At 35.7% G+C, this 20,018-nt stretch overlaps 1 protein-coding gene across 5 annotated transcripts in view; it reads left to right on the top strand.

Annotated features, from left to right (window-relative positions):
* Positions 1 to 20,018, top strand: part of Zeb1 (zinc finger E-box binding homeobox 1) — a 192,218-nt gene that overhangs the window by 152,498 nt on the left and 19,702 nt on the right. For 2 of the 5 annotated variants that reach the window (XM_063253750.1, XM_003468643.5), the window contains 2 exons: positions 11,043 to 11,105; positions 17,548 to 17,709. In XM_063253750.1, coding sequence (XP_063109820.1) covers positions 11,043 to 11,105; positions 17,548 to 17,709 — 225 coding nt within the window. Of the gene's footprint in view, positions 1 to 11,042; positions 11,106 to 11,698; positions 11,752 to 17,547; positions 17,710 to 20,018 lie in introns of those variants that run through there. The other 3 variants (XM_005003239.4, XM_063253751.1, XM_003468642.5) reach the window with 3 other exon arrangements.

The following is a 20,018-nucleotide window of genomic DNA, read 5'->3' as shown; positions in this document are numbered from 1 at the left end:
TCTCCTTCTCCTTCCTCCTCCTATCTCCTGTTTTTCATTCTTGTTGATACTGTTAATCATGGCTCAGGTTATGGTAGACAGTGTTCACATTAATTGATATTACTAGGTTCCTATACATGGCATATCTTTATTCTACTTACTTTCCTTCCCCTCCTCCTCACCCCTTGTACTTTTTCCCTTGGACCACTTCCCTACTGCAAAAGATCAATCTCCTTGTCCCTTTCTATCTATTCTTCTTAATTCTCTTTGTTTATACTTTGCCTCACTCAAGTGAGAGATACCTTATAATACTTAAGTTTGTGTATCTGATTTATTTCACTCAACATTATATTTTCCAGGTGCATCCATGTTCCTACAAATATATCAAATCTGTCATTCTTTATAGCAAAGTAGTGTTCCATGATATATAGAGAGCTACATTTTCTTTATCTAGTTATCTGTTGATGGGTATACAGCGTATAGTAAAATCCTGTTTCCAAGATTTTACTATAATGAATTGTGCTGCTATAAACATTGGTATGCAGGTATCGCTGTTTGATGCCTTACGCTTTTTGGAGAAGATACCTAGCAGTGTGGTCACTGGGTCATATGAAATTTCTAATTTCAGTTCTTTGAGAAGTCTTCACACTAATTTCCATAATGGTTGCACAAGTTTACATTCTAGCCAACAATGAAGGAGTGTTTGTTTTTCACCAGCATTTGTTTGATTTCTTAATGATTGCCATTCTTTCTGGAGTAAAATGGAATCTTAGCATTGTTCAAATTTACATTTTGGTGATGGCCAGAGATGTTGAACATTTTTTCATGTATTGGGCATTTGTGTTTCTTCCTCTGTGAAGTATCTTCAGATCTCTTGCCCATTTTTTGACTGGATCTTTAATTGTAGGCATTTTAATTTTTTGATTTCTTTGTATAGTATTCTAGATATTAGTCCTCTGTCTGAGAAATAACTGACAAAAAATTTTTCCCATTCTGTAGGTTGTCTCTTCACTCAGTGAGTGATTCTTTTGCTATCCAGAGGCCTTGACTCTGACAACCTTGTTTGTTTATCCTAGCTGTTACTTCTTGTACAGTTGAGGTTCTGTTTAGAAATTTTTTTCTTACACCTCTGTCGAGTGTTTTTCTCATTTTATCTTCCTTTAGGTTTAGTATTTACATTATTTGATTCTTTTTTATTTTTATTCAGTGTATGGTGAGAAATATGAGTCCAGTTTCAGTCTTCTTCACAGATAACCAGTTTTCTCAACAGTACTTGTTGACTATGCTACCTTTTCCTCCAGCATATGCTTTTGGACCCTCTGTCAAAGATCAAGTAGCTGAACGTGTCTGGAAAAGTTTCTGTACTGTCACTTCTGTTCCGTTGATTCATGTGTCTGTTGTTCATGTCACGATCATTCTTTCTTTATGGTATATCTTGAAGTCAGGTACTGCTATGCCTCTTGCTTTGCTCTTGCTGCCCAAAATTGCTTTTGCTACTCTGGGTCTCTTCTGGCTCCATATAAATTTTGAGGGTTTTTTTTTCTAGATCTGTAAAGTATGCAGTTGGTAGTTTGATTGGGACTGCATTAACTCTGTATATCAGTTTTGGAAGTAGGACCATTGTGACAATAGTAGGGAGTATCTTTCCATTTTCTGATGAACTCTGCAGTCTCCCCTTTTAGAGTAGGATAGTTTTCTTTGAAGTCTTTCACTTCCTTAGTTAGATTAATTCCTAGATATTTCATTGTTCTTGAAGCTACCACGAATGGTATTATTTCCATAATTTCTTTTCTCATTGTTGGCATACACAAATGCTAATGATTTTTGTGTGTTGATCTTGTATCCTGCTACATTGCTGAAGTTGTTTATTAATTCTAAGAGTTTTTTGGTGGAGTACTTTGGGTCTTCTATGTAGAGTTTCATGTTATAGTGGACTTAAGTTATAAACTCAATTCACTTGTGAAGTCTGGTTGTAACTCAAGTTGATTGTAAGTCAAGACTTTTTCCCATAAAAAATAATGGAAATAACCATAATGCGTTACAAATCTCCCAAAGCACCCCTTAACTAATGCCCCCATAATTTTAAAAAGGGTTATATAAAGTATGTAATTTACCAGAAACACCAATAATTTTCGTCATATATTCATCAAAAATTATCAGATGTGCCTAGTTTACCAAAAATAATTTCACACTGCACTTGTCATTGAAGTTTACATGTGTGGCTTGCAGGAAGGGAAGATGACACAGAAGGTGGTTGTCTGGAAGGAGAGTGCCCTTCCACAGGAACATCAGGAGTCTGGCTCTGTGGTGTCTTTTATTTCCTGGGGACAGTCTGTAGCCAACTACAATGTGATTCTGGCTTACTAGGCTTCAGCCTTTTCAGAACTAAAGAATGCTCTAAAGTTACTGTTTCTGTCATTTAACAGTGTTCTTTTCAATGGTGTTTGCTTTCCTTCCCTTCCTTTCCTTCCTTAGCTTCTTTTCTAGCTTTTGGGGAGGATCATTTTGATAACAGCAATCATAGCAATTACCTAAAGCACTGACCAAAATCACACCCACAAATATACCATCTGGGCTGACTGATACTTGCATATGCTTTTCTGCATTCATGAGTTTTTATTTACATCTGCACAAGTGGCTGGCATTTGGGTTGTAGCTCACAACTTTGTCTTCAACATAAAATTCTGACCATAACCCAAGATGTTCCTTTGTGAGGCTGGTTGTAGCTTGAGCATTTACTGTATCTGTAAATAATGAAAATTTGAATTCTTCCTTCCCTATATGCATACCTTTTATTTCTCTTGCCTGATTGCTGTGGCTAATGTTTCAACCAAATCATATTCAGTGATTAGGTTTACCTTAAGAGGAAATTTGATTTGGCTCTCTTTTTATTTTAAAGAAAATAAAACTTAATAAAATAAAATAGAATAAAACCATTCAAAACAAAACAGTGAACGTGGCACAGAACTTCAAAACAGGGTAATAAGAAATCAACCATGGCTATCATAATGTGTCTTGTTATCATCACAGTAGTTGTCCATACTATTAGACATCGTAAAATCAAATAAACAGAATAAAACCAATCAAAACAGAACATTAAGTTAAACAAAACAATAAATTAGAACAAAAATAAGCAGTGAAAACTATTGGATTTCAAAACCAAAACAGAAGGAAACATCCCATATTTACTATATTGCATATTATTATCCTTTTAATAGATGCTGAGACTCCCGGCCTTAGGACTACAAAGTCAGTCAAATAATACAAGCATTTAGTTATTTTTGTCCTTCAGTTGCTATCAATTCAGCCTGTCCTCCAAACCAGCCAGTTGCTTATGGTAGGGAATGGAGGAGGGGGGTGCTTTTTGATCCTCAGCCCGCATGCTGGTCAGCTCACAGGAGAAGTGAACTGGCTTTTCTCTTTCTGGGCCCCACATGGCTTATGCAACTTATAGGAAGGGCAGATTGGCTTCTTGTTGTACTGCTCCCAGACCCAACATGTCTTCTGCCAACTCACAGGAGGGGCAGACTGGCGTTTCTCTTCTGGGGCCCCACATGGCTTGTGCGGCTTATAGGAAGGGCAAACTTGATTCAGTTCTTATTCAATTTGGTTTTTGGCCAGAAGCATAGAAAGAATTAAGCCTATTAACCAAGTAAACTGCAGTTACTGTCTTCTAAATTTCTACAGTGTTTGTTGGTGATTTCATCTTTTTCTTTTCTTAATTACATTGATGTGAGTCTTTTCTCACTTTTTCATGATAAGTCTAGGAAGGGACATATCTATTTTACTTATTCTTTTGAAGAACCAGCTCCTCAATTCATTGATTTTTTTTCTTGTTTACTGTATTTTAGTCTCAATTTTATGTATTTCCACTCTTGTTTTTAATGTCCCTCAATTTTGATTTGACACTGGTTTGTTGTTTATCAAATATTTTAAGGTTTCTCATAGTGTTGTCTATTTGAATTGCTCTGTTTATCAAATGTCAGCATTGACTTTAATGAATTTTTCTCTTAGAACTGCTTTCAAAATGTCCCAGAGGTTTGAGGAATTGTGTCATCATCCTCAACTTCCAGAATTTTTTAAATTTCCTCTTTGATTTCTTCTATGACACACTGGATTTTTAGGAGTATATTGTTAATTTTCCAGGAGCTTTTGCCTTTCCTGAAATTTCTTCTGGTGTTGATTTCTATTTTCATTGCACAGTGATCTGACAGTATTTATGGGATAACATCTGTTCTTTTATATTTACTTACGCGGGCTTTGTGAACTAGTATGTGATCTATTTTGACAAAAATACCATATCACTGAAAAGCATGTATACTGTGTTGTAGAGGGGAAGAATACTCTGTATGTATCCATTAAGTCCATATATACAAGGGCGTGGTTAATCTCTGAAATTTCTTCATTGGCATTATTGTTTGGTTGATCTACACCTTCATGAAAGTGGGATGTTAAAATCCCCTACTATGATTGTGTTAGTGTGTTTTCGGTCTTTTAATTTCTGCAGTTTTTGCTTTATGAAGATAGATGCTTTAGTATGCAGCACATATGTTTATCAGTATTATCTCTTCTTGTTGGATTGTTCCTTAACTAGTATGTAGTAACCTTTTTTGTGTCTTCTAATCAGTTTTTGCTTGAAGTTTGTATTAAAATTTCTACTACCCCTATATTAGAATTTCTGATATTACAATTGTTACACCTGCTTGTTTTCAGGGTCCTCATCATGAAATGTTTTCTGTCCTTTTATTTTTAGCCTATAAATGCCTTTTCTGATTAGATGAGTTTCTTGAATGCAACAGATTGTTGGATTCTGTGTTTTGATCTAGTCATCCAGTCTCTTTTAATTGAAGAATGGACATTGTGAAGATTGCTGAGATATGTTTGTTATTTATTGTCATTATCTTTTTTATCAGATGGTGTATCCTTTGTTTTTTTCTTCCTGATGTTTTTTGCTACTGTTTATCCACTGATGGTTTATCACTAGTTTGTCCTGTGTTTTTCCCTGTGTCTGATTCATTGTTTCTGTTGAGAATATTTTTAAGTAGTTCCTCTAGAGTTAGTTTAGCACACATATCTCTGAGCTGACATTTTTTTCATGGAAATATCTGATTTCTCCATGTGTTTGAAAGAGCTTTGCTGAGTAAGTTAGTCTGGGTAGGAAGTTAATCTGCATTGGAAGTTATTTACTCTTAGGGCTTGAAATACTTCACTCTAAGCTCTTCTGCCCTTAGGGTTTGTGTTGAGAAGTCTGCTGTGATTTTTTTTAATTTTTAATTTTAAAGAGAATAAAACCAAGCAAAATAAAACAGAATAAAGCCAATCAAAACAAACCAGTATAAGTGACACAGAACTTCAAAATAATATGAAATCAACAGTGGTTGCCATAATGCCTCTTGTTGTCTTCAAAATAGCTGCAGATACCTTCAAATATAGTAAAAATCACACAAAATGGAACAGAATCAAACCAATAAAAACAAAATAATGAATGCAATAAAAGACTTCAAAACAAGATAAGAGTAAATCCAAAATGGCTACCATAATATACCTTATCTTTGAAATAGCCCACACCATCAAATATAATAAAATCAAAACAATAAACCCAAATCAATAAAACAATGAAAATTATACAGGACCTCAAAGCAAGATGATAGGGAATTAACAATGGCCACCACCATCAGAAGGAGATCCCCCATAGATGCTACATTGCATATTTTTGTCCTCCGAATAGATGCTCAGACTAACAGCTTTAGATCTGCAAAGTCAGTGAAGCACTGAACACTGCAAGCATTAAATTGTATTTTACCTCAGTATCTATCATTGCAGCCTGTGTTTCTCCAGATCAGCCGGTGCCTACAGCCAGGGGTCAGGGAAGGCTGGCTCTTCTTGTTTCCCAGCCCAGGTGCTACAAGGGGCTGGCATCTGGCTGTCCCCACATGGCCTGCACATGGCACCAATTCGCAGGGAGGGCTTGCTTTTTGTTCAGTTCAGTTCATTCTCCCACGGTACACGAATGGCCAGTCTACTGTGATTCTAATTGATTTATCTTTATATGTAATTTTTTTGTTATTCTCCTACTGCTTTTAAAATTCTGGGGTTTTTTGCTGGGTATCTGGTAATTTATTAAAGATATGCTTTGGCGAACTACTTTTAACTTCATAATTGTTTACAGTCCTGTAAGTATTGCTTACTTGTATTCTAAACTTGGAAATTTTTCTTCTATGATTCCTGTAAGCATGTTAGTGAATCCATCTGTGTTATCTTCTGATTTTTCTCTAATTAGCCTTAGGTTAGTCTTTTTGTCATCTAGTAGCTGCGGGAAAGTTTTCTCTTGTTCTCTATTTTCTTTTTGGCTTCTTTGAAGTCTTTATCGTGATTCACTGTTATGTCATCAGTATCAGACACTCTGTGATCACATTGGTCATTTCTGTGGTGTATGAATTCTGTATAACTTTTATTTCTAGTATTGCTATCTGACATCTTTTCAAGGATTCCATATCCTTGTTGAATCTGTCATTCAAATTTTGAACTGTTTTGGTTAGCTTGTCTAGTTTATTTCTTATTTCCTAGAAATTCACCTTGGTCACTCAATAGTGGAATTGCTGTGAACTTTTATTTCCCTCATGTATTTTCTTCATCCCTTCCAAAAGCTTTCCATAGATTTCTGCTACTTGTTATTTGTTTTTCTTCTCCCTTTCTGACCCTTTGCTCTGACTTGGGAGAATTTGGGGCTGGTTTTCAGAGGTCTTCCATTTCCCTGCTTCCATATTCTCCTATGTATATCTGTGTGCATATATGTGTGCATGTGTGTGTATTTTAATTATACATGGCCTTCTGTTTCCTCCCTCCTTTTTAAGGAGAATTACTGCAGTTTTTGGACAAGAGAAATTAGGAGAGTATGTGACTTACATGGAAATTTTTAGTAGGATGTTGCCTCCACTGGATAATTATCAGCTTTGTCTTTCCAAGGCTAGTAATTATTCTTGTTATTTACTTTAAGTGATTTTAACACTCACTCTCTCTCTTCTCTCTCTCTCTCTCTTTCTCTCTCTCTCTCTTCCTCTCTCTCTTTCTCTCTGTTTTGCTAAAAGAGTTACTTCTGGTGATAATAGCAACTATAGATTCAGTATTACAACACTTGTGCATAATAGTCTTGCAGTTACACTTGCCCCCTTTGTCTGTTTTCTGTACACACTGTGACAGTTTGTTATTTGTGGTTGTTCTGCAGTGAGGTAGGTGAGGTGGGATGGGAGACTGTGAAGGTGTTCCCGCTCCATGAACAATGTTCAGTGTTGTATGTTCTGTGCTAGTATCTACTCCTGTTATTTACATTAAGTAATAGGGTGTTGGATGAGGAGTGTGAGATAATAGTGCAGAGGTTTGAAGGGGAAAGTAGTGGTCTGTCAGAAGAAAATGTTGATGGGTCTAATTTTATAGGGGTACTTTTAATTGAGTCTAGGGTTAGGACTGGGAGTTTTTAGTAGATATTTTGTGGGGGCAAAGGGTGAGATATGGGAGAAAGGGAGTTTGTGATTGAAGAAAACTGGTTGTCAGAACTTGCTGAAGGGAGGGAAGAAAATAAGCTAGTGAATGTGGAAGAGCCAAAGGCTTAGAATGGGGAGGATCAAGAAATAATACTAGAGAAAATAGGAGTGATTGTTAAGGGCCTAAGTATGGGTAATTTAAAAACTTGGGAGAAGCAAGCAAGCTGTGTGTTTAAAAGAGAATTTTAAAATATATTAATAATACTGTTTTGGGGTTTGGAGGTGAAGAAACTAGGTAGGGAGGTGAGTCAAGGAGGAGAATCTAAACACCTAATTAAATCAGAGCTAATGAAATACTACATACATGAAAATGACAACCTAATAAACATAGGAAATCATAAAAGAACATAAAATAACCCCACATTACTAAATAAACCAGGAAGCATACAGAAGCTTTACCTAAAATTGTCCAATGAGAACATAAATATTCCAGTGAGACAATGCATATGTGACTCCCAAGTAACTTTTGCACCAGAGTCTGAATCCTCACACCGCAGTAACTCTCTGATCCCGCTACTGCAGTGCTGCAGCCAGCCCGCTCTCAGGACTTCTCTGCGAGGCATTCTCACAGGATTTGATCCACTTCAAGGTCTCGTGTTAGGAGCTCTTTCTGTCCCTCACACTGAGTGGTGATGGTGGTTTTGGCAGACAGGTTCCCTGTAATGAAACTGTCCACTGAGTCAGTGTTCCTATGCAGTCAGATCAGCTACATCAGTAACACACTAGTTCACTGCAGTGATACCTTCTGGGATAGTTGAGAAATAACATAAGATCCTGTTTGGGGTCTCCGGTTAGCCCAAAAAAGAGCTATGGTTATTGTGTAAGCAGCAACTCAGGTTTTGACCCACTGTTAATCTGCACTAAATGGGTTGACTATATCTCCTCTAATGATGAAAAACAGTTTTCAGTGGTGATTTTATAGAATCAGTTATCTAAAATCCCGTGGGTTTAGGGCCAGGTAATGCCAGAGGGGGATAGAGAAGAGAAAAAGAAAAAAATAGATTTTTAAAAACTCTTCTCTGTGATGTACAGGAGGGCACATGAGTCCAGTGATGCTAAGGGTATATTATCGATTTAGAAAGGGATGTTACAGCTTGTGTCTAGATGTCCCCTCAAAGCCTCATATGCCCACAGGTGGGGCTTTTTAGAGGGAGCTGAGCTAGAGTATGAGATGCTGGGATTAAGGGTGTGTGGTGACGCAAGTAACCTGCTGATTGATTTGGTTTAGTTCTGGGCATGGACAGTGGGACTGCTCCTCCTGGGTGTGAGTGCCGCCTGCTCTAAGGATGTACATCCTGGACAGAAGATAAGGTGCAGAAAAAGGGCTACTACTGTCACTTGCTTCTTTACTGCTGCCGCCTTCTCCCCACCCTGCTTTGCCAGGGACTGTTTCCCCGCAGTGATGCCTGCTGTGCACCCTGCCTTGGAGATGAAACCTCCACAATCTGTGAGCTAAATACACCTTTTTCCTTTAACTTTGTGTACTGGGTATTTTGTCTCAGAAATGAGAGCAGTAACTAAGACAGGATAACAGGGAAAACTGCACACAACATTGATAGTGAGAAATGGAGATGAAAAAAGATTCTTTGACTGATATAAATATTGAAGAAAATGTTAAAGGAAGACAAATGAAAAGGGAAAGAGGAAAGAAAAAAATTGAGAATGAAGAAAATACAGGAGAAAGAAATGAGATGAAGAGATAAACATAAAAGCAGGAGAGATATAAAGGGACAAAGGGCAATTCTCTTACCCGCTGTAAACTATATTGGGAGAAAAAAGGCAAGAGGAAGAGAAGCACACAGACAGAGATGTGCTCATAAAAGAAAAAAGGATAAAATCATGGAATAAGATTGTGGGAAGTTGTACACAGAGGAAGACAGCACAGAATAATACAGAAATTTTAAAACAAAAAATGAAAAAAATACAATCAAATAATAAGGAAAGAAAGTTTTCAGTTATTTTAGACACATGGCTCTTTTCCTTAGCCATGGGCTGAGGAGCAAAGCTCAGCCTGGATGTGTCTTGTTTGCCCTGGAAGTCTGAGGAGGCAATCTGCCCCCGGAGCAGCGCTGAGTGTAGAGATCTGCTCACAGTGAGAACGTAGCATCAGCATGGGCTTCTAGTCCAGTGAAATGACACCAGACCTGGCCTGTGACCTCGAGAGCTGGATCTGTGTTCCCTGCCCCAACATCTCCACGGGATTCCCTGTCTGCCCTTCAATTGCTAGCAGGCTCCTGGGACTGTGCTTCCCTCATCCACTCTAGGAACTTTCGGTGTGAAGCAGCCACCTGCTCTTGCTCCACAGTGTAGCTGTGGGCACCTGTACCAAGGTCACTCACCAACCATTGATTGTGAAAGGCTCTGGAAGCAGTGGCCTACGTTTTCCTTGCCATAGGTGATTCTTTTGATCTCAGGATGGTTCTCCAGTTCTTCCTAAGCAAAAGAGTCACTAGCTCTGTTTTGCCTCCCAGCTGGTGGCCAGCTAGCGCTGTCAGTGGCACTGATAGGCCTCTCATCCGTGGTGGAGTCTGCTTCTTCTGTGTCACTTAATCCTGTTTTCTTCTGCTGTGCTATATCCCTCATAGTTCCCAAGTAACTTCCAAGCCCTTAAGTTCCTCTCCAACCTGTTGTCTTCCAGACCATAGACACTTTGTCCTGAAAAGGCTGAGTTGCTGACCCTAACTCCTCTGCCATTTTGGGCCCACCAAGTCAGCATTTTGACTGACACGATAATTGATTGCAGTCCAGATGACTATATTATGTTTTCATACATCTTGTAATTATTCTGATCATAACTATGTCGTTAAAAGAGCAGTTAAAAACTTTCATATATGCATTAAGTTCTTGGTAAACTATTAAAAATAAAAAGTATATAAATATATAAACAAAACTTCTGCTTACTACAAAGCATGCATTTATTTATAATAAAAAGTAATTACCCTGAATCTATTCTGTGTAGAATACTATGTTTAACCCTGCATAAACATCGAGGTGCTCCTCGATGCAAAGGGAAATAACATCTAAAATATTTATCAGTACCAGTTATTATTACGATTTATAAGTAGTGAGAATAATAAATTGTGTAATAATAGAGCACAACCAGTGCCTTAGCTAGTTACTGTGGGCACAATAATGATACTTGGTCAGTTGTTTGAATTTCCTGGTCCTCCAGCTCGATGAATGATGTAGTAGGAAGTGGCCCTTGGAATCAATCAGATCTGTATTCAAATTCCATTTATCTAAGAGCTGTGTGTCTGGGCACCTTCATGCTTCCGCTTTTTTTGAATTTTCAACTTACAGATTGTAGTGCCTCTAAAGCAATTTGTGCTTTAGAGGAGAAACAAAGAAAGAAAATGAAAAAGAATCCTACTACCTTTAAGTAGAGATCTAAAATACTTCTTATACAATAGAAGAATAACTCCAAATTAAATGTAATCTGAACTGACAGTTTCCATTTTAGATTTCTAGAAGTTAAAATGTTTGTGACCCATGTATCTGTTAATCCCTGTCCTTTGATTTCAGCAGGAAAGGAAGGACAAGAAACCCTGGGGCCTGAAGCTCAGGCAGATGAAGCAGGATGTGCAGGTACCCTTGCCCTTTCTCCTGTATTACAAGTCTTTGAGGGAGTCCTCTGTGACACTGGTCTTTACATGTATGAGTCCTGCACTTAGTCTGTTCCTCCTTTTTTGTCTTGCCCTCCTTAAATGCGTAAGGCATATGGGGCACTAGATTAAAAGAAGCTAATAATCTTTAAATACAATATAAATTTAAAGATTTATTTAATGCAGCAGATTTTCCACCCTATAAAGAATAACAATTATACCGATAATCCACGTTTGAATGATGATTTGAATTTATATCATAAATTTACCAAAGTTTCAGAAATGCATCCAGTGCTATTTTCATTACTAGTTATCAGTTTCATTACTAGTTAGCAGAGTCTGCTTTGAATTGCCCACAAGACAGAAACTAGAAGAGCAAACTATAAGCAAAGATCATGAGTTATCTATAAACAGATGAGAATCATAAATATTGATGAATTGAGTGAATATATTACAGCAAACAAAATCATTAGACTGTTTCTTGTGATTTCTGTGATTGAAAAGGCCAAAATGAAGTTGAATTATAGTAAACAAGGAAATTTGCTTCTAGGTGACTAAAAGTCCATACTCCCTGAGACTTAAGGCTATTCCTCTATAATGGATTCAGATCAGATTTAAGAAGCAAAAGAGTAAGTGCAAATCTTAAATCAGACCTTCTGTACGATAGTACGAGAAACTTTTTACTGTGTCCCTAAATCAAGTAGAACTGTTGAAATGTAAGCTTGAATATGAATTTTAAATTATTAAAAACGTTTCTTAAAATACTGTACCTGAAAACAATATAGTTATATTTTGTATATTCAAACATAGATTAGATGCTTCTATCATAGTTTAAATTAAGTTCTCTTTATTCTTTCTCTTCCATAATATAATAACATTTATAGATTTTTTTTACTTCACAGTACAGTTTAGAAACATTTCACAGAGCTGCATAAATTATCTTTCACTACAGAATATGAGTTTTTGTTTATGGTTAATGGGTGTCAAAAATAGGTTTTCATCTTTAGAATAAATATTACCACAGTCCCATATTTGTCAATCATTTGCACTGCACAAAAAATGAATCTTTGTGTTGAATTAAGGTGAATTCCAAGTTAATTAATTAACTAATAATGGAGTATCTGATAATTTATGGTGCGGTAGCCTAAGACTTTATATTCCTCCCTTAACTGAGTTGTGTGTACCTTGCATGAATAACACATTTAGGTATACTTGTCATCAAATATAACCTAAAGAGTATATAAAGTATTTCAACTGGATACTTGTTATTAAAACAGTAAATTAATAAGCACAAAAGGACACTGTATTTACTCTTACCTAATGTTAAACGTTGATGGCTTATAAGTACTGTATTATCAGAGTTACAGAAGATCATTTATCCTTTTAGGTAAAAACCTACCAAGTAAGACATTCATAGTTCCAGGTTCACAGTATTTGATCTCACAGGCTGCTCTCTGTTGTAAAAATAAATTAATTATTTCAGTTTTCAATACTGAGTAACACATAAATTCCCTTTAAAAATCACATGTGAAAAGCAGAGTAACCTTTTATTGCTGAAGTTGCTATTGAAATGTACAGCGTCACCCAGCCCACAAGAAAATGCCCCTCTATCAGTACTTCCCCAGGGTAGGAGAAGAGAGGGACAAGCAAATATTTGATAAAGCTCCAGGAAGTGTTGGAAATTAAACTTTGAGGCTTTTGAGCAGTTAAACTATAAAATTGGGTTTTGCCTTTGATTTTGTTACTTCCTTGCCTTCTGTGGAATAACATGCTGACAGAAACATTGTACAAAGGTCACTATCATTAGTTCAGAATTTTGTCAGATCTTTTCTATAGCTGACTTCCTTTTGCTATTCATGAAGTTAAGAGAAGTGTAGGCTGAGCTTAGTATTCAGAGAGTGAAATACTCACCAGAAACATTCTTTGTTCCTTAGGAACCCCTTTTTGTTTGCAAAATTAGCACTTTTACAAAGTTTCAAAAGAGAAGGGTAAAGATTGGAGGAAGCATGCCTGGAAATGTATTTCCAAACCCAACTCACAAATACACATATCTATAGATGGTTGAATTAAAAATGCTAGTCTTTATATGAAATACCTACCCTTTCTGATCTGTGATTTATAATCCCATAGTTTAGCACTTCAACCAGTGCTACTAGTGTTGCATTCTGTAGTCTGTCAGCTCTGAGTCTCATACTATCGCTCTGAGTCTCATCCTATCTAAAAGAAATCTAAGTCACCATGATATGCGTCTGTGTATTTGCCCATCTCTGTTAGTCTTAAGGCCAAGAAATGTCTTTGTAATTGACCTTTTCATGATGCCCACTTTCTAACACTTTAAATTTTGGGGTAAAAGCACAGAACTTGTGGTTTCCACTTGAAATTGGGATTGGTAAACGTGGGTTCATGGGTTAGGGGTAGTTTAATGGAAAGAATCAGGATTTGACCCCAGATGCCTAATACCAAATTGTCTTCTCCAGCAGTACTCTCCATTGCCATATGATCTTAGAAAAGCTGTCTAATGTTTCCAACCATAATTTTTACTGAGAAAAATGTTAATTGTGAAATTACAGGGTTCACCTTGCAGGACTGCTTTAAGAAAAATAGCTAACAATTATATGGCACTTACTGCCTGCCAGGAACAGTATTTGATAAGCATGTTACTGCATTCATTAACTCAATCCCCACAGCCTTAGGGTTACTGTAATTGGCACCCATGTTTATAGTATGTAAACTGATCATATACCACTCACAAATGTCTTAATAAACATAAATTTTTCACTTTATATTAAGGATTAACAATTTCTAGCCTATTAAAAACATTGCCAGTTTTAACATCACTCTTATCTGTGAAATCCATAGCAACTTAATACCTCTTGTCATTTACTTTTTTAAAAGAATGAATACACTTAGGGTCAGAAATGTGATAGGATAGTGTTTACTCCTGAATTTATATTTGCCATTCATATACCCTATAGAATTTCATACTAATGTAGTATGTATTTTCTGCGTGAATGTATTTTTGGTCAACTGTACTATCATTTTATTATAAGAAAGATAAATATATAAAATGAAATCAAAATTTTTCTTTAATTTCCAGGGATCACAAGAATTTTAAGGCTTAAAGTATAGATTGATTTATCAGTTCATTATTAGTAGTTCATAGTCACATTAGTTACATATATTAGTAAATATTTGTTAGAGAAAATATTACTAAAAATCAGATTAAAGGAGCTAAAGTATTTTTCAGTTACTTCATGTAATACCTTAATATTAACTTACTTCTAAAAGGAAAAGGGTTTAGCATTGTTTCTGTTTTTATTTAGCACTGTAATAAATATGTTCTTCAATTTTAAAGTGAAGTAATTTTTGTTGTAACTGAGTTACTTTGTTTTTTATACATCTTCAGAATTATATATGAATAGTTAGGCTTATAAAAAATATTTTAATGTCCTATGGCTAACAATTCAGTTAAGTACTCCTTCAGTATTATTGAAAACAAAAATTCCAAGCTACCTAATTACAAGTTATTTGTTTCCCTGACTTTAGAATTCCTCACTCACTCATCCTCTGGGATGTATACTGGAAAGCCAAGTACTAACTATACCTGTTTGAGGCATTTTGTTTTCTTCTCAATTAGAGGCAACTTTTCAGTTGGGGAAATTGAAATGTGGTTGATTTCAGTATTTTTGCCAATACAATTTTTATTGAAAATATCTCTATTTTCTTACATGTACTGTCTTTGGATCAGTACCTTCCTTTAGCTAATTTCTGGAAAATTTCAGCCGAATAATCTAACTAGCAAAGGCAATTATCACTGTTACACTAGTCAAATCAGGCTTTCTATCTGTAAGAAAAAAAGTGTGTTCTCATTTTTTCAATCAAATAAAGCTATTAGTATACATTTTAAAGAATTTTATTAAAATTTCTTTGATAAGGAAATATAGAATAATATCTAAATTATAAATAACTTAAAATATATAAAATGTCTTATAGAAACAAATTACTCAGCAGTGAGGCTAGGATGTTACAGATCTCTTTGTTTCCAAATGAATATATTTAAAACCAGTCACTACACAGGCGACCTTATACATAACCTACTGAAGACGCAAGTACTGCGTCACATATGAAATACAAACTGTGTACTTTTTTATGTCTGTTAGAGACAGGGTCTCACTATGTAGTTCAAGCTGGCCTTGAGCTCACTTTGTACCGCAGGCTGGCCTTGAACTCACAACAATCCTCCTTCCTCAGCCTCCCAAGTGCTGGGATTATAAGTGTGCACCACCACACGTAGCTTCAGACTATGTATTTCTGAAACATGCATGCTATTTTAAAACTCATATCCCATCAGCTTTATATATATATATATATATATATATATATATATATATATATGTGTGTGTATATATATATATGTATGTATATGCTGCCCATATATGTATATATATATTTCATATATATGCTACTTTGGTATAGAAAATACTAACATTTTATAAAATGAAATTGCTAAATTGAAAAAACATTTTATAACAATTTGATTAAAATTGTTTTAGCAAGCATAGTATATAGAATCTGTAAGAAATCATAAAATATAAATTTCATACATGTGTTTTGTCCAGTTTAATGGGAATAACTGAATTTGTAGTGAAGAGAGTCAACATCATTGATGTGTGCTGTCATTCTTCTTTACTTCCGTCAAACTACTGCAGAGCAGTGAGCTGTTAGGGTATGTACATTATCAGTCATTAGAGGAAATTTCACTTGTTTCTGCTGTCCACATTATTACAGCTGATTTCAGATTGCAGTCAGGAATAAACTACCCCATTTCAGTGGTCGCACTTCCCACCTCATAGAAAAGCTTATCAATAGGGAAGACTGGAAGACCTATAGTGGTTTTATGCTGCTTCGAATAGTCAATAAGGAAACATTTCAAGCTTTTCTTTTTCCACACTCTGGCAATATACCAAGATAATATAGTGTATGAAGGAGGGGTACACCTTTCTCTTTTTTCCCTAAGAAAATGTGAGTGAAGAATCCTGTATAAATGGGAGGGTAGAGAGAACCTCCAGGCCACCAAAGGTATACATGGAAATTGCAAATCTGGGTGTTGATTCCCTAACATAATCGTACTCTTGGACTTAGTAACCCCGCTCTAATTTAATGTCTACTGGCATGAGTTAAGCAAACATTTTCCAGCTTGTGGAATCTCAGAGGTGAAAACTTTGTCATTGATTCTCAGACGTTAAACAGCAACCATCTGAGGGGTTCAGTCACACTGCTGTGTGGGAGATACAGCGAGACTGTCTTAGTAACTGTCCAACAGAAAGCTGCATGTCCATCTCCATTTTAACTTGGCCTCGTCTCAGTCTACCAGGAAGTGCCATTTTACTAATTTAGAGGTGACATTTCAGTCTCAAGCATGTGAAGAAGTCAGCTGTGACACTTGGGAGTCATATTCATCTGTTGCAGTGAGCACAGCCAGTAGCTGACCATCTCCTAGAGCCAGTGGGGGAAAAGAAGAAACCACAGTGCAGCAGCAGTGCTGTGGGGACTCACCAGCACTCTGGGAGCCTCCAACAGAAAGAACATGTCGGCATCTCAGACCCCTTCTAATTCAAGGAAAAATGTGTCTGTCATAATCCTATGGTTTGAGTTTATTGAGGGAGAAATAGAGAAAGAATAGCCTTGTTTGTATAGAAAGTCTAAAGGAGGAGAGCCAACTTTTACTTACGTGATTTGATATCTTTATTAAAAATCCAAGTAGAGATCATTTAAAGTTATTTTCTGAGAAATCACATAACTAGGCTGAAGGACTGGTTTATATGGGAATGATTAAATTTAAACTATAATATTTTGATTATTAAAGTGATCTTTGAAATCATTCAGTGAGAAATAAAGTTTCAGTCAACAATATTACTTGGTATTTTCTTTATCAATCAAATAGGATAAACATATAACTACAAAGATTTAAAGGGGTAGTATGGGAATTTCCGATATCTATAGCATTTTAAATATATAAAGCAAAAGGAGCTTGGCGTGGTGGCACATGCCTGTGTTCCCAGCACTTTGTGAGGCTGAGGCAGAATCACAAGTTCAAGCTCAGGCTCAGCAAGTTAGCAGCTTAAGGGGCCCTGTCTCAAAATAAAAACTGAAAATATAAAAGAACATGATTGGGGATATAGCTCAGTGCAAAGGCCCCAGGCACAATCGCCAGTACCACCCTTTCTTCCCCCAAATCAAAAGCACTTCTTAATAGATTGCAAAAAAATGAGTAAAATTAATTTTTACCGTAGCTATTACCTATAATTTAGTAGCTATTTCCTATAATTTCAAAAATGATTCTATATTCTCTCAAGGTAAATGATTTCTTATTTAGAAAAAATTGGAAAAAAATTGCCTTTTTATAAAGAATTAATTTCTTTCAGTAAAAGATGATGAATGTGACTCAGATGCAGAAAATGAGCAAAACCATGATCCTAATGTTGAAGAGTTCTTGCAACAACAAGACACAGCTGTCATTTATCCAGAGGCGCCTGAAGAGGACCAGAGGCAGGGCACGCCAGAGGCCAGCGGTCATGACGAAAACGGTAACTGAACCCTGACAACCCCTTCTTTCTCTCCCTTTCCTGTGCTCCCCACTTTCCTACTCTCCCTCTTTCCCCTCATTCTTCCTCCCTCCTAATCCTTCTCTCTTCATTTTTTCACTTTTCCTTTGGCAAGCAAAACACGGATGCATATCTGAATTATACCAATAAACTATTATAAAAAGTCATGGTTGCTTGGTCCAAAGAATGCTGATTTGGAAGTAATAGTTTTACACACCTGCTTTAGTCTGCTCTGATGGTGAACACTTTGGGTATAAATATAGTAAACATGCATTGAGAGTCTTAAAAAAGAATGTTATCCCCCTTTTACAAGTGTAATAGGCAGTTGCAAATAGCGTGTTTCAGTAAGAAATTTAATGCAAGATCTATACCAAGACTAATTCAGATACTTAAAATGTTTTAAGAATTTGTGAATTACTAATATCCTAAATCTAGCTTTATTTATTCACAACTTCCTGGTGCATAAATAGATGTAACTTCGTGTTCAAATAGTCAACTGAAATTTTTGGAGAAAGTGAGGAATACTATATAAAATACAAAATAGATTCCATGACAAAATCAACTTCTTTTTATTAGTAGTATGTATTATGCAGGATAATTGGTTTTTATTTTGGCATGTTCATACATGTAAATAACATACTTTGATCACTAAATCAGGAACCAACTATGAAAAGGAGAAACAAATTTCATTCTAGAGTGGGTAAGATTTTCCAAAACCAAATCTATGACAAAGACAGTAAGCGTAGGGCACCACAGAACCCTTTCCTCTAGGGTGCTAACCAGGTATGTTTTTGAAGAGTGTAGATTGTTGCGCCCTGGGTCACTGCACATCAGCTGAGTCATTAGTGTCTGTCAATCTCCAAGTCTGAAAAGTTCGTGGTTATTGCTATGTAGTGCTATAAGCCCTAACAATCTGATTTCATTTCTTGGTGGTTGCTTCTCTTAAAAAATACATTGGCATTTTACTGGAAGAAACAGTAGATTATAATAAAAATGAGACTATGCATACGTAAAACTTTAATACAGTACCAATTTCCAAAAAGCCTTCATGAAAGAAGGCAATAAAACCTAAAGCTGTGTTCCATTACATCTAATAAAGTTAAACCCTAAAAAGTTAGTCTTTATAAATCAACTCAGTTGAAATTTCATTAAAAATTAACATAAAAACCAGGGACTAACTATTCTGAATTGTCACAACATCTAAATTATAGACTATGTTGCTTGTTTAGGTATTTGGCACTTTCAGGTTTACAGTATAATTTTATTGAAGACTAGGAATGCAATCCATTGTAGGGATTGTCACAGCAAGTTTACATCTTAAAAAATCATTGCGTTCTGAAGCTCTTAGTTTTTTTAATGTGTATTAGATTTAATGTACAGTAGACGTTCTTCCTTGCATGTTTCTTCATAAGTTATATTCAGGCAAACTGACTCCATCAGGTTATTTCAAAACTTCTGAATCAGTGGGGAACAAATATAAGGGACTTGGCAGAAGTTTTATATAATGAAGCATTACGAGTCAGAAATATTAGACTGTACACCAAAGAAATCGAGAATATAAAAGTTAAAGAATTTTGTTGTAAAAAATAAGAATACTTACAGAAATTATAGTTCAAAAATGATGAGACACAGGATTTTTAGTAGCATTGAATTACTACCTAAATTTCTTGTAGCCAATCTAAAAAACAATTTACCCTGCATAGCAAACCTTAATTATTAAAAAATGAATTTTAATAGTTTTATATTTTTCAAATAAAACTTCTGTCAACTTGAAGTCCTGTAATACCCCCGTTATCTTGTTTTGACTGAGTAGACTCTATTCTGCTCTGTATGAAAGTATCAAGTATCAGAGTATAGGCAACTACTTTGAAGGCAATAAGATTCACTATGATGCCCATTCTGGTTTGACTATTATCCTCTTATGAGATGCTGTAAGATTTGCAAAGTTTGGGTTTTATTGGTCTTGTTCTCTACTGCTTTGTTTAACTTTATAATACCTAAAGAGATAGACAATTCTTCTTAAGCATGTAAGAGGCATTATGGTAACCATTGTTGATAATCTTGTACTCTGTTTTTACATCATGTGCCATGTCTATCCTTGGTTTTGACTGACAGATTTGTTTTATCATGCTTGATTTTATTCTCTTAAAAAAAAGTAATAAGATCTAAGGGAGCAACAAAGCCCAACATGTGTAAATTTTATTGTAATAAAGAGAGGGAAAGAAAAGTGCCCTGAAGGATACAACAGCAAGGGTGTTTAGGTGTGTTACATAGAAGACCATGTTAATATT

Source organism: Cavia porcellus, unplaced genomic scaffold (genome assembly GCF_034190915.1).
Source record: "Cavia porcellus strain 051 isolate PalLab524CR breed Dunkin Hartley unplaced genomic scaffold, mCavPor4.1 scaffold_7, whole genome shotgun sequence".
NCBI lineage: Eukaryota > Metazoa > Chordata > Mammalia > Rodentia > Caviidae > Cavia > Cavia porcellus.
This window is presented reverse-complemented; position numbering and strand designations above follow the sequence as displayed.